Source organism: Aquila chrysaetos, chromosome 17 (genome assembly GCF_900496995.4).
Source record: "Aquila chrysaetos chrysaetos chromosome 17, bAquChr1.4, whole genome shotgun sequence".
Classification (NCBI taxonomy): domain Eukaryota; kingdom Metazoa; phylum Chordata; class Aves; order Accipitriformes; family Accipitridae; genus Aquila; species Aquila chrysaetos.
In genome coordinates, this window is record NC_044020.1 from 9,149,901 (window position 1) to 9,162,562 (window position 12,662).

General features: G+C 44.1%; 1 protein-coding gene across 1 annotated transcript in view; it reads right to left on the reverse strand.

The window, feature by feature from the left end:
- DENND11 (DENN domain containing 11) overlaps positions 1-12,662 on the reverse strand; it is a 17,921-nt gene continuing 5,259 nt past the window's right edge. Inside the window, exons 2-9 of the mRNA XM_030040183.2 lie at positions 11,394-11,493; positions 10,159-10,317; positions 9,312-9,465; positions 8,913-9,051; positions 8,309-8,440; positions 7,973-8,123; positions 7,420-7,488; positions 1-6,295 (exon numbers count right to left, since the gene is read on the reverse strand). Coding sequence (XP_029896043.1) covers positions 6,100-6,295; positions 7,420-7,488; positions 7,973-8,123; positions 8,309-8,440; positions 8,913-9,051; positions 9,312-9,465; positions 10,159-10,317; positions 11,394-11,493 — 1,100 coding nt within the window. The 3' untranslated portion in view covers positions 1-6,099. The remainder of the gene's footprint in view (positions 6,296-7,419; positions 7,489-7,972; positions 8,124-8,308; positions 8,441-8,912; positions 9,052-9,311; positions 9,466-10,158; positions 10,318-11,393; positions 11,494-12,662) is intronic.

Consider the following 12,662-nt stretch of genomic DNA (forward strand, 5'->3'; position numbering starts at 1 on the left):
TTAATAATATAGTAGAAATATATTCCTTTGATCAAGTTTAGGTGTATTACAGAGAAGCAAATTGGAAAATGTCATCATTGACCCAAAGCTGTATGAAGTACATGTGGAAAGACTCTTTTAACAAGCCAAATGAGTCTTTTTTTTGTAAGTATTCCTTTTATTCCTGTAGTAGTATAACACAAATAAGGGCATCCAAATAACTTTTATTATTCATTGTGTCTGGTTGCTCTTCTGTAATGTAAACAGTGCTTACCACTCCTTATGCAACCTACATCCCCTTGAGCCTCAGCACCGTAATTAGTTTTGTTGCTTTTCTGAGCTTTTGTTTATAGCTTTGCTTTAATTGCTGAAAGGAAATATTACTGATTTAGGCAAGGTTATGTGTTGCCCTTCTTATTGTAACTTACAAGTTGACATGAACCTGCCTTGCTTATTGGAAGAAAAAAATTGATCCTTATTTTTCTGATGCGATTGTTGTTTGTATGTGATCTAGTCTAAGTTCATGTGTTGATTCTTTGCTGTAATCAAAATAAGGTCATTAGTGAATTGACTTCCAGCTGCTTTGTTGAAGACTGCATCCTGGCTGCATGCTGGTGCAACAGCATCCTCTGCTGGAGACTTGCTAAAGGAAAGGCGCTTTGAAGGGGGAAGTAGGGTTGGTTTTCTGCATGATGCTGGAACCAAACTGAACGCGGTCCTTCCCTTGACTGTACTGTGGAGAAACTAATTACCTAAGCTATTGGGGCAAGCACCCATCCCTTTCTTGACTAAGCTCTAGGGGAGTAGAAGCCTGCTAGTTCTTTTTAATAGTTATGCTGGTGATAGGGCCTGTGTTGTGCTGTCTTTCTTTTGATCTGCAGCAATTAGGAGTGCCCAGTGGACCCCTGGGTCACTCTCCAAGGACCATGTTGGCTGTGCTCTGCTCTTTTTGCTTGCCACAGAGACACCTTGAATGTTGCTTTGCAGCCACTGGCTCATTCAGAGTCAGGGGCAGTTCTCACCAACTGAGTTTTTCCTCAAGCTGATGCTTCTGTAATAAAATCAGCAATGTTTTTTTCTCAAGTGGCAGGAAAGACAAGGCAGCAGCCATTTCAAAAAGGTAAGCTTTAATTGTATTAAAAAATACCCATGTTTTAGTAAGCAATTTTTCTACACAGCCACAGGCCTATGGGAGCAACCACACATCTGCAAGATGCAAACAACATCAGAGCTGTTAGAACTACAACCAGCCTGCTGCAAGGGGTGAGATGGTAAGAACTAGCTTCTGGTTCACCTGTACCAGTTTACAGGGAAAATGACTAATTCTCTTCCATAGTATCGGATGCATGGCTCCCATTGCAGTATGATTCCTTGCTTGAGGGTAACCAAGAGCTCTCTTCAGAATTGGTATTGTTAATGCTGTCCTGATGTTAAACTACCAAGTATCATCTGAGACACAGGCTGATATTTAAATATTCATATCAGCATAAGTTGAGTAGCTCGTATAAATACCATTCAAGTCATTTTTTCCCCTTCCTCTACAGTTCAGAGGTCTTCCAGTATGGGGCAGTTCTAGACCTCTGAATTGCAACATTCAGAGGGGAGGTGTGAGGAAAACATTACATAAAAGAAGCAGGGGCTGAACCTGCTATCTACAATGTTGAGGAAAGGACTCAGTTCTCATGTTTCTGTCTGGCAGCAAGATAAACAACTTTCTTTGTATGAACTCCAAGACAGAAAGCAGGAGTAGAAACCTAGGTCCCACTCATGAAAACACTTATCCTAGCTTCAACTTACAGTCCATTCTAGAAAGGCTTAAAATACTGTAACAAAAAGGAAGGATAACAACCTAATGATGGACCAGCCCAAGGCACCCATTTATTTTAACCATGATTAAACATTCCCATTTGAATGGCATGTTGCATTAACCAGGACCTGAAATGCTGGTTCATAGGCATCTAGTACCCTCTGTTTTAGACAGACATATTCTGTTAAGTCAGTACATTCCAGTCCCTCACAAAAGACATAATCACTAGACCACTAGCTTTGGGGGGGCAGAAAGGAGACAGCAACTAACAGAAATAATAGCTATGATGAGAGAATTTGGGTTAGTATACATGCTTTGTACCTAGACTTTTGCATTAGGACAGAGTGCTCTTGCCTTTCCCCTTCCCAGAGCAAAGCATGCCTGTCACTTGCCTAGTCTGTCACCAAGAGGGCCACAGCTACTCCTAGCTTTTTGCCCATTAACTTTGGCAGTTCTTAAAATGGAAGAAGTATTACAATAGCACTGCTTTACAGAGTAAGGTGTACAGTAAGCTACTTTGCCTTGAAAAGGTGATGGAACTTTCTTCTGCCCTTAAGGATGCTGGATAGGCAAGCTCATCTCCTGCGACAGACGTGACCATTAGCTCTTACATTGGAGTAACTACTTAATATATGCTAGAAAATAAGGTATTAGCATGTCTCCAAGACAAATCTGAACTCTTTAATTCAGTAAAATGCCTTTCTCCTAGTATCCATTATAGTTTTTAGTTGTACTTGGCTCTATGCAGCTTGGCCTGACCTTGCAGTGAGAAGACTTTTGCATGATTTAAGTGTCTGGCATGGTATCCCTTGTTCAGATTGAAAACCTAGCTTTTATTTCTCTCTCAGGGTTCACCCTCCAATCCAGATAGTACAAGTAATAATAATACATTACTTGATTATACATTTCTAGTGCAACTGAGTTAAGATGCAATTATGAAGATCTTGCTCTCCTGTTGAAACTCAAGCAAGTACCAGCTGGGCACCTGCAATGGCTGTGCTATGACTTGAGAGTTAGAGAGGGCAGGGGATATATACATGGTTACTGTAACCACCATTCAACCTGGGCTCTGATCACAAGTAACTGACCAGAGACATCACACCAAAGAAATGAAAGGCACCACTGTAAAGGCAAAGTACTTAAAATGGAGAAGAGGATTTTTGCAGTAATCAGCAATATCCTACCTTATGCCACACTTTCCTCCCTAATTCAAAATACACCAACTAACTGTCTCCCATCCCGCTGCTAGTATTCAAAAAAGCAACTATTAAGTGCCAAGGAGGGGATTTTAAATGTATGCACTTAACTGTTTTACCTTGAATTATGTTATCTCCTGGAAAGATAAGATTCAGTGAAGTTGGTTCCAAACAAAAACAGCCTACTGAACAAGCCCTCATGGCCCAAGCTGTAGCCATTTGTTTATATTATGTACCCATTTATCAAGGATTTTCCACATGTGACAACAATGAAAGCAATGTCTATTAGAGAAGGGCAATACAGGTGGAAAATTCTTTTGCAGCAAATCAAACAAGGAAGGGTTAGGCTAGAGAAGTCTTTTTGTTCTGTTTTCTGTCTTCTGTAGCAGTCACCTGCCAAGAAAGGATGTAGAGAAGCAAAATTACAAGGAAGAGCAAAATAGGCTGTACCCATCCAGCTGGGATGTAGCAGGGATGCTGCTTTCACAGTAATCTGCTTGCTTTGACGCTTCTGCACCCACACTACTGCTAGCAACTGAAGCCCTAGCTTCTGGAAAGCAGAGGTTTAATAAATGTCAAATAGTAATTTCAGGAGGTTCTGCTCGGTGGGCTCTAGCAGTGCTGTCTAGTAGACCTGATGTCCTGACAGCTTGTGAACATAGCACTCTAATGCAGGGTGTTAGAAAGCCTCTGACTGCAGAGGCTGTAAAATTTCAGTGACAAATTAAAGGTTTGTTTCTATTTAGTTCAGCAAAAGAACTACTGACATCAATGAGAACAGAAAGCCATTAACAGCTGACCACAGCTAAACTATGTAGCAAACCTTTCAAGAAAGTGAGAGGAAGAATTGCTAGAGACTAATTTCAGTTCCTTTTTTTATATCTGAAGGAAGTTAAGTAAGTGACAGCAATACAATGCCAGCTATACCTCCTCAGGGATCTTCACTGCAGACAGCATGTTAAAACTAAAGTGGAAATTAGAAAAAAACATGGAGAATTGTGGGTCACTTTTATACTAGAGGTGTCAATTTAAAAACAAAGCCTTTTCTTAAGGAAAGCCTTTTCTTTCCATTAAATGATATTCAGCTCTGTTTTTTCCTCTTTCCCCATTTTTTTCCCCAGCCTTCTAAGGATGATTACATTACAGTCGTGAGCAACTGGTAATACAAGCAGCAGCATGTTTTCTCCTGTACAAAAACATCCAAAGCCCTGAAAAAGCAGGCAGGGGAGTGGCTGCTCAGAGAGAGGCAGATCACAGGAACATAATATGCTGAAGCCTGTACCAATGAACTGTGCAATAAGCCTTGTGAGGCCCCCGATCCCCACACCTCACTAAAACCTCTGAACCCACAGCAAGCAAAACTACCCCTTTGCTGCAGATAGCATTCAAGGAAAACCAGGACATGCCAGCTTGCTTCCTTCCAGATGGAGACAATCCACAGAGGATCTACTTGGAGCACATTTGCATCACCTGTTTTAAAAAGAATTAGTGGGTGAGACTTTGGTGGTTCAGGCTCTGCCTCATCCTATAAAATGCTAGGATAAATGGTTACATCAGCTACAGTTTGCATTTCTACAAACTGCAGAAAGGCTCCAAGGGTGCTAAAGTCTATTACGGTAGAAGCAGCAGCTAATTAGCTATAGCCACAGTTCAGGAAGAACAGTTAGCTTAAAGCTGATGCTACTACTGGCTGAAGGATTTTGGGCAAAGCAGTCACACCTAGAACCTACAGTACCACTCTTTGATTTCGCATGGTGAACAGATTACTCTTTACTGGGATAGCCTTCCTGGAGGTAGCCACTGGTCCTGCATAAACTGAATCCTGTTCCTTCCACAGCACAAGAATAAGACACTGTTCATCTGGTTCTACAGCTTCTCTGCCCAGGAAAAAAAGGCTTGCTGTTAGACATTGCTTCTAGCACGTGTGCCAGTTAAGAACACCAAACTCCAAGGGAATCTCCTGCAAACTGCAAAGTCGTTCCAGCCAGAAGGTCCCATGCTGCTCTATGTCTCACACTGAAAGCCAAGGACAGCAGCAGACAGTGCTGAAGGCTGCGTGACAAAAGGAGGATCAGCAGACATTGTTAAAGCAAAGGAGTGACAAGTACCATCTGCTACAAAGGAAGGGCTAGTGACATTACTTAAAGCATACTTATTCAACCCAATTTGGTCCAGCACCATCTGAGCTGAGGCTGGAGAACATGGCGACTGCAAGGTGGCTCAGTGATGTTGGTCCCTGTTAAATGGGAGACCATCTTGCTGGTTTGAAGATTTTTAAACCAAAGCAGCAGGTGTGATGCAACTGAAAGCCAGAGGAAGTGGTAGGAGGGATTAAGTAGAGATGGTGCTCTTCTCCAGCTATGAGATAAGTAGTCTTTGCCAGTTTATGCCACCTCAAATGCTGGAAGTGAAACCGTGCTGCTCTGGTAAGCAAAGTAGTAAGATTCTGTAGCACCCCCTTATCCCAAACTTGTTTCTGCCATTGATGAGGAAGGGTGGCTTTATTCCAACTCAGCTGCTAAAATTGGGTGAGGGGTGTTTAAAGGAGTCCTGGTTTTTTATCATTGGTTTAACTGTCCCCACCAATAAACATGGTAGGACAGATGTTTTACGAGACTGGGCCACTAACCGCCTGTGCTGAAGCTCTCTTCAGTCCCCAAGTGGAAGAGGGGATAATAGGAGGGTTTTTCCAGTCAAGTCTTGAGAGCTCAGCTACAGCATTTCACATTGGTCCCCATCAGACAAAGTGCTTTCCTGAAGTCTTCAGCCCTCAGGTATCCAGGCTAGGCCAAAACCTAGCTATCACTGGCAACAGTGAGGATTGGTGCAAAGGTGCCACTGGTCCTATCTAAACAAGACAAAAAAACCACAAATGAAAGAGAAAGGGAGACAAAACCAAACAAAAAAACCCCAAACCTGGAGCAGGTACTCATTGGGAAGATGAGGGGGAGAAAATAAAATCACATTTTGTTTTAAAATTATAAATACTCTCCATATAAAGTTATTAAATAAAATGAGATCTGTCCAGTGGCTGTGGTGAGTTCCAGTGATCCTCCTAAGCAATGTCTGGTAGTCTTTAAAAAGTGATCTTTGCTCCCCATCTCTCTTGCCCTTGGTTTAAGTGCAGCAGGGGTTGTCAATGACTAGCATAACATCAATGCCATACACTTCCAGTAGGTCCATAAGGAAACTTCGATCCCCTTGGGGATCCAGGCCCATGCCTCGTGCGTGGTCAGCTGTCAGTGTCTTGTCCTGGCTGGCTGACACCTCCATCAGCGTCTGAAATATGCGGTTGTTCTGCTCCATGAAAAACCTATAGGATAAAGTCAGCTAAGATGATGGCAGTGGACCCCCAAAAATATAGCATATTTACTAAACAGGCAGCAGAGCTCCAGAACTGCATTTAACTCCCTTTAATCATAGAACCCACCTTCTTAGGTGATGTTGTAGTAGTTTTCCATCCACCCTATGGATGACCCAGAATAAACAAAGATAAAGCAGTAACTTTTAATTTACAGCGGTGCTTCTGTCTGGCTGATTTATGGTAGGCATTTCACTCTTCAGAAGCAAGCCACGTTATCAGCTAATGTCTACTTTGTGGTAACCAAGTGAGTATATCAGACCTATAGGTCCCGTAACGCAAAGAAGAAAACAGCTTTGTCATCCATCTAGTAAGCCACTAGGTAAATACATTCTCCATTACTGGTGCAGAACATAGCAGTGGGAGCTACTTCTTACCTAGTGCTTTCCTAGGAACATGCAAGGCTGTTCAGAAAGAACTCTGACTACATGTGTGCAGCTCAGAGATCAGGGCTCTGCCCCAACAACCCTTCACACAGTTGCATCCCATTACTTCTCACCTGCTGCAGACTGTGAACAGTAGCAACAGGCAGTGAAGGACTTCAGAGGTGGCAGAGCTATAGTTTTCATCTAATTCCATACCTCATACTCTACACCTGGTTCCTCTGTTTGCCAAGCACAAAGCCAGCCACATCAATGGGCCAATCTTTCACATGCAGGTCTTATCTCCACACTGTACCTCCCCCAGCATGGTACAGTGCCTGTTTCTCCTGGACACTGTCCTTTCCTGAGCCAAATGTTCTGGCATGAAAAGTCGTGTAGTGCTTATGTTTTCAAAAATGGGAGGGGATTCTTGCATTTCTAATTGTGTTTTTAAAATTCCCTTCTCCCTCCCAGCACTTAAGAGACCACAATGGAGACTAGCATGGCTGCATTTGGCTTCTCAAATTGAAAAGAAGATGATCTGAAGAGGAAGAGCCAGTTTGGTTCTTGGACCCCTAGAGAAAGAGAGCCGACTATGGAATTATGTTAATCATGATGTTTCATAATATGCCAAACCAGTGCAACATGGAATCAGTGAAAGAGGCTCCCTAAGCCTAACAGTGACCAACTAAGTGTTAAGAGGTAGCCACTCACAAGATGAAAAGGTCCTCTTCACAGGAGCTACAATCCTCACCGACTTCTTGAGAATACATTAACATCTGCCTGAGAGAAGGGAGACAGATTAATTGAACATACCTACAGTGAACCTCAGAGCATTATGAGAAGACAAGGATTACAACTAAAAACTTCACATCCATTTCTTGGAGACCAATCAGACTAACACTTGCCTCGATATCTGAGGCAACAGGGTAGTCTTTATACGGCACTGGACTAGAAAGCAGGCTGTTTTCAGTTCTGCTACTGATCAGTGGTGAACCAATGGTGAGTCACAACCTCTGCTTCTCTTCCTGCCTTCTATCTGCTCCATCAGCTCACTGGCAGAGTGATTGTATGTGTGCAGAGTGCCCAGCAGCTCTCACACCAGTCAGCTACAGTGGAACCAGAATCTCAAAGAGATGAGCTGAAGCAGTGGGAAACGTTGACAATTCTAAGACAAGAAGGAAAGTACAAAGGAGCAGTGTCCTCTTTATCCCACATCACACTGCTGTCCTTTCGGGACCAGGACCACCCAGATGTCCATTATTACCTCTGGTCATTGAGCCGTCGGTACTTCTCCTTGTCAGCATTGTTAATTTTCAGGAGTGGTTGCAGATGCTCATGGTGCGTCTTCACATTCTGGTTGTCCACATACACATCATAGAGATCCCGTTTCTCCTCAAAGATCTTTTCTGTTGTACCTGCCAAAATCAGAGAAGATTTTCAGAGCAGCATGTTGCTGTCCCAACAGACCAACTGTTCTCTCCTGCTTTCATAGTCATTCCATGCACGTCCTATTTCTCATCAGTTTTATTCCACAGTCTGGTGTCTCAAGACATTTTGCAGCCTGAAGTTAAAAACGTCACGTCTAATCCATCATACTTACAGGCCACATATGATACTTCTGTCTCCAGCATTTCTATGTCTGCCACATTCACATAGAAGAATGGTTTGGACTCTGGGACAGTTCCTCCAAGACCAGGGAGAGAAACATTGGCAAGGCAACAGCAGCAATACACTGCGGACAAGAGAAGTACATCCTGAGATGCTTTCAGTATTCCCTCAAGGACATCCTGAGCCCCACTTACCCAGTTCTCCCACACACTTCTATGAAAACAATGGTTAGAGCTGTGAAATGCCCCTGAACACCAGAACTTCTCAAGTGGGGACATCCTGTTTTGGATAGGAAATAATCGGTTCTCCCATAGGAATCCCATGTTCTAGATGCCACAAATTCATTCAGCACTCCTATTGTCCTGTGCTGACAGGAACTGTGTTTGACAATGCCAGGTATGTCCTTACCCAAAAGGCCTGAAGAAAAGCATTTTGTAGGAAATGGGTAAATGCAGGCTGAACAGTATCTTCACAAGGAATGGTTGCAATGGATTTTTGAAGACCTGCATGATGTCTATCCCCCTCAGTACCCACAGGCATTTCTGCAGTGCTTCAGCCTACTAGATCAGAGCACTGCGGTGTCCCTGGAAACATACCTCTATAGCAGACAACTCCAACTGGGGGCGGTGAAAATATCAATATGCGCTTGCGCAGCAGGGCAAACTTCCAGAGGACAAGGATCTGCTCACCGAAGAATTTGATGAACTGAGACATACAGCCAGCAGGGTGTGTGATCTGCAGGTGGAGGGAAAGGGAAGAAAAAAGCTCAGAGGTGAAGCAGGGACACATGCACAGATGCTAAGTCTAAATGTGGGAGCAAGACCAGTACACAGCAATGACAGGGAACTGCAGCTTGTAACAGTCCAAGTAACAAAATCTTATCTAAAGCAGCCTACAAAGCGCTGGAGTGACTGCTTATATAAAGAAGTATGAGACACCACCAAGGAGCAGCACCACGCTGCCCACTCCTGCAAGTTTCAGAGCACCTGCCTCACCTTCATCTCTGGGTACATGTATCTGTGGATGGATGGCAGCCAGTGGACAGGTTGCTGAGAGGTGGTGGTGCCCTTGCTATCAGGGAGAACTCCTTTCTTGTCATCATAGAATGCCTCTAGATGGGAGTAGTGCCCTGGCATCTCCAGCTGGTGTCTGGAAAAGAAAGGAAAAAAGAGATCTGCAGTGTCTCCAGACTCAACTTATTAAGTGCCTTGCCCCCAGCCAACATCTGCTTTCCCAGCTAGCAAAGGAGCCCTGGGTGCCTCAGTTGCACAGACTTATCCAGGAGCGCAGCTGAAGCGTCAGGAGTAACAGCAGCTTTCAGTGCAGCCAGAGAACACGGGCAGGACTGAAGCAGACAGCAAGCTGATGTATCCATAGTACTGATCCTCTTTTAAAATATGCTCAGGTAGGAACAGCTTTCCATACTACCATCACCATTTTCCCTGCCAAGTCCACTCAACACAGCTAAAGCACACACCTAGCCAGGATCACCATCATAGGTTTAGAAGCCTTTTGTGAGCCCTTAGTAAAATGGTTTTCAGAAGGAGAAAAGGAGAACTTCTTGTCCTCTCAACTCTCCCCTTGACACTTAGGTCCACACAAAATAAGTAGGATTTGGATAGCATTTGACTAGCCTGTTAGCAATGAACAGAGTGCTGCTATCAGTTCCTTGTCTCCTTCCCGTTGTGAACCTGTAACTCTTTCTGGAGAAGTAATTATTCAAGGAAGTTGTAGCTCAGCGTTGTAGCCAAATTCTCACTCACGCCTAAAACCGCTCTCCATCAAGGCAACATTACCTCTCCTAGGTGGGGAGTGGCCAGTCCCATTCCCAAGGGAACTTACCTGACCTGGTTCTCCAGGAAGTGCATGTACCTATACAGCAGGGTGTAGGAAGGGGAGAGAATCCCCACGGACTTCATGCGGGCACCACGCTCTAACTCACTCTCCACAGGCATGTTGGCAAAGCAGGCCAGGCCAAAACAGAGCCCCTTCCGGAAATAACTGGAGACAAATGTTTGACAGAAGGGTTAGTGTTAAAAAGAGTGAAAAGGAAGAAAGAAAGAAAGGTAACTGACCACAAAAACTAGTGATTAGGGAACACAGTTCCTTCTTTAAGGAACCCCCTGAAATCCCACCCTGCTATCTGAAAGGCTGAGGACAGGCCTTGGGTGTCCTAGTCTTCTCAGGAACAAGACAGGACATTTAAAGCAAGAGTTCCCAGGAGTTCCCACTAAAGCCCCTACTAGCCACGTCACTGGAATGCAAGAAAGGAAAGAACTTGGAAGAAAGACCAACAGAGGATGCGGGACCCAGCCAACGCAGTGCCCTTCTTCCAAGGAAGAAAAGCTTGCAGTGCATGAAGTTCTGAGTACAGTCTAGCTACCTAGTCATATTTTGGGTGCCAGCATGTCGAAGCATACTCTAGCTGAGTAAAAGGGTTCAGGTCATGTGCCTTTGAGAAAGTAACTGTTATTCCTGACCAAAAGGAATTGTGACACTGCAATTCATTGCAAAACTTTGCTGCATTGCAACACTGGGTTAGTAAAAGGATGGGAACGCAGAAAATTCCTAGCTTATGTCTTTCCACTGAAGGAAGGAGCTAGCAAAGAAGAAAGTGAGCAAGGACTGTTTATCACAACATTTAGAGGATCCAAAAGCACTTGCAGAATTAAGAACATTTTTCTAAGTCCAGTTCCTGCAAAATCCTTCCCGTTTCAGTTCTCCCATTCTTTCCCCTTCACCCTAGGGCTCTGCTGACAGTCCCAGTAGCGGCACTGCAGTATGATTTGCCCAATACGCATTAAAATTTGCACACCAAGAAGCTGGCCTGCCCCATTCACCAGCTGGCCTCCACAGCCAAAGCTGTCATGCAGCAGATCCCCACAGCTAGCTGGTACTTGATATGATGCTGAGAGTAACTGAAGAGTATCTTTGGCTCAGCTAGATACAGTTTAGCAGCATGTTTATGCAGGAACTCAACTTCATAGATGGTATTTTTCTTGCATGTTCTGAGTTAAGGGATGGTGGTGTAGGTTTACAGCTTAGAGAAAGAAGTAATATAGCTCAGACATACTCACATGAAATCTGACTGGATTTTGTGGGACCCACTTGCCATGGATTTGAATTCCACACCTTCTAAATCAATATCTTGGGGTAAACACCACTCCACCATGTTGCCTGCAGAGAAGCAAATTTATTTTATTGGGTAAACTTGAACACAGTACTCATTTCTAAAGCGCAAACAACTAGCAACAGCAAGTTGTTGCTTTGACATCACTGGGATGCCAGTAACAGTGCACTAACGCAACTCCTGAACCCCTAAATTGTCACAGACAGTAACTGACATAGTATACTCCGCATCTCTTGCAAACGTTACTTGTTGCAGCACAACACCCTGATATTGCAGGACTTCTGGAGCCATTTCTGAGGCTAGTGCTATTTTGTGGGTTTATCCTTTATAAGCTGAATCACATAGCAGCTACAGTTTTACCTGACAGTGGATAAGCTATGGTATTAACGCTGTTCCACTCAGGCCGTCTACATGAGTACCCAATATAGAAAGAACCTAAAGTACAGACTGCTGCTCTTTAGGATGAGTTTCTGCAATAGCTCATACCACCATCAATATTGTCCTTTGGCAGGGCTCGGCAGGGCTGGTCAAACAGAAACCCCTAAGCCAGCATCCCAATCATCACTACTTCCCTGGAATCCTCGTATTTTGTTTAGGATAGGAGGAGTTAGCTGAAGCTTTATATGGAGGCTGAGGTGATCCAAGTACTGCAACATGTTTGTGCATGCTAGAATAACCAAACAAAAAAGCACAAAAATTACAAGCTAGATCAAGATTAGCAAACATCTGTCACCTGCCAACCCAGCCATAAAGCATGCAGTTGTTCAGTGGGAAAGGCCACCTGAGGAGCCTGATCCTGGAACAGATGATGTCAGAGAAGTCACAAAAAGTCCCTAAAGCCAATGAAGTCCCGCTCTGCTGCCGGCAAGTTTACCACGGACAAAAAAGGGGGACTTCTTATGCTTTCCCATGCCAGCACTTCAGAGCCTAACCCGCTCATCTGGATGCTCTCACTGCACTGAGGGGTGCTCCAGGTTTACCCACTGAGTTTCTGTTTTCTGTCAGCCTGCCCATAGCAACAGCATTTGAAATAATGCGACTTCTTTTTAGCAACAAAGCAAACAAACATTCTTCAGTATAATGCAATGGCAGGTGCAGCACGAAGACGCTTTCTACTGGTACAGTCCCTCCCCTGCCCTTTGGGGTAAGCATCCCAGCTGTGCTTGCACGGCCAGTGTACATTTGGAAGGGCCTTACACTCAGCTGACACTTTAAG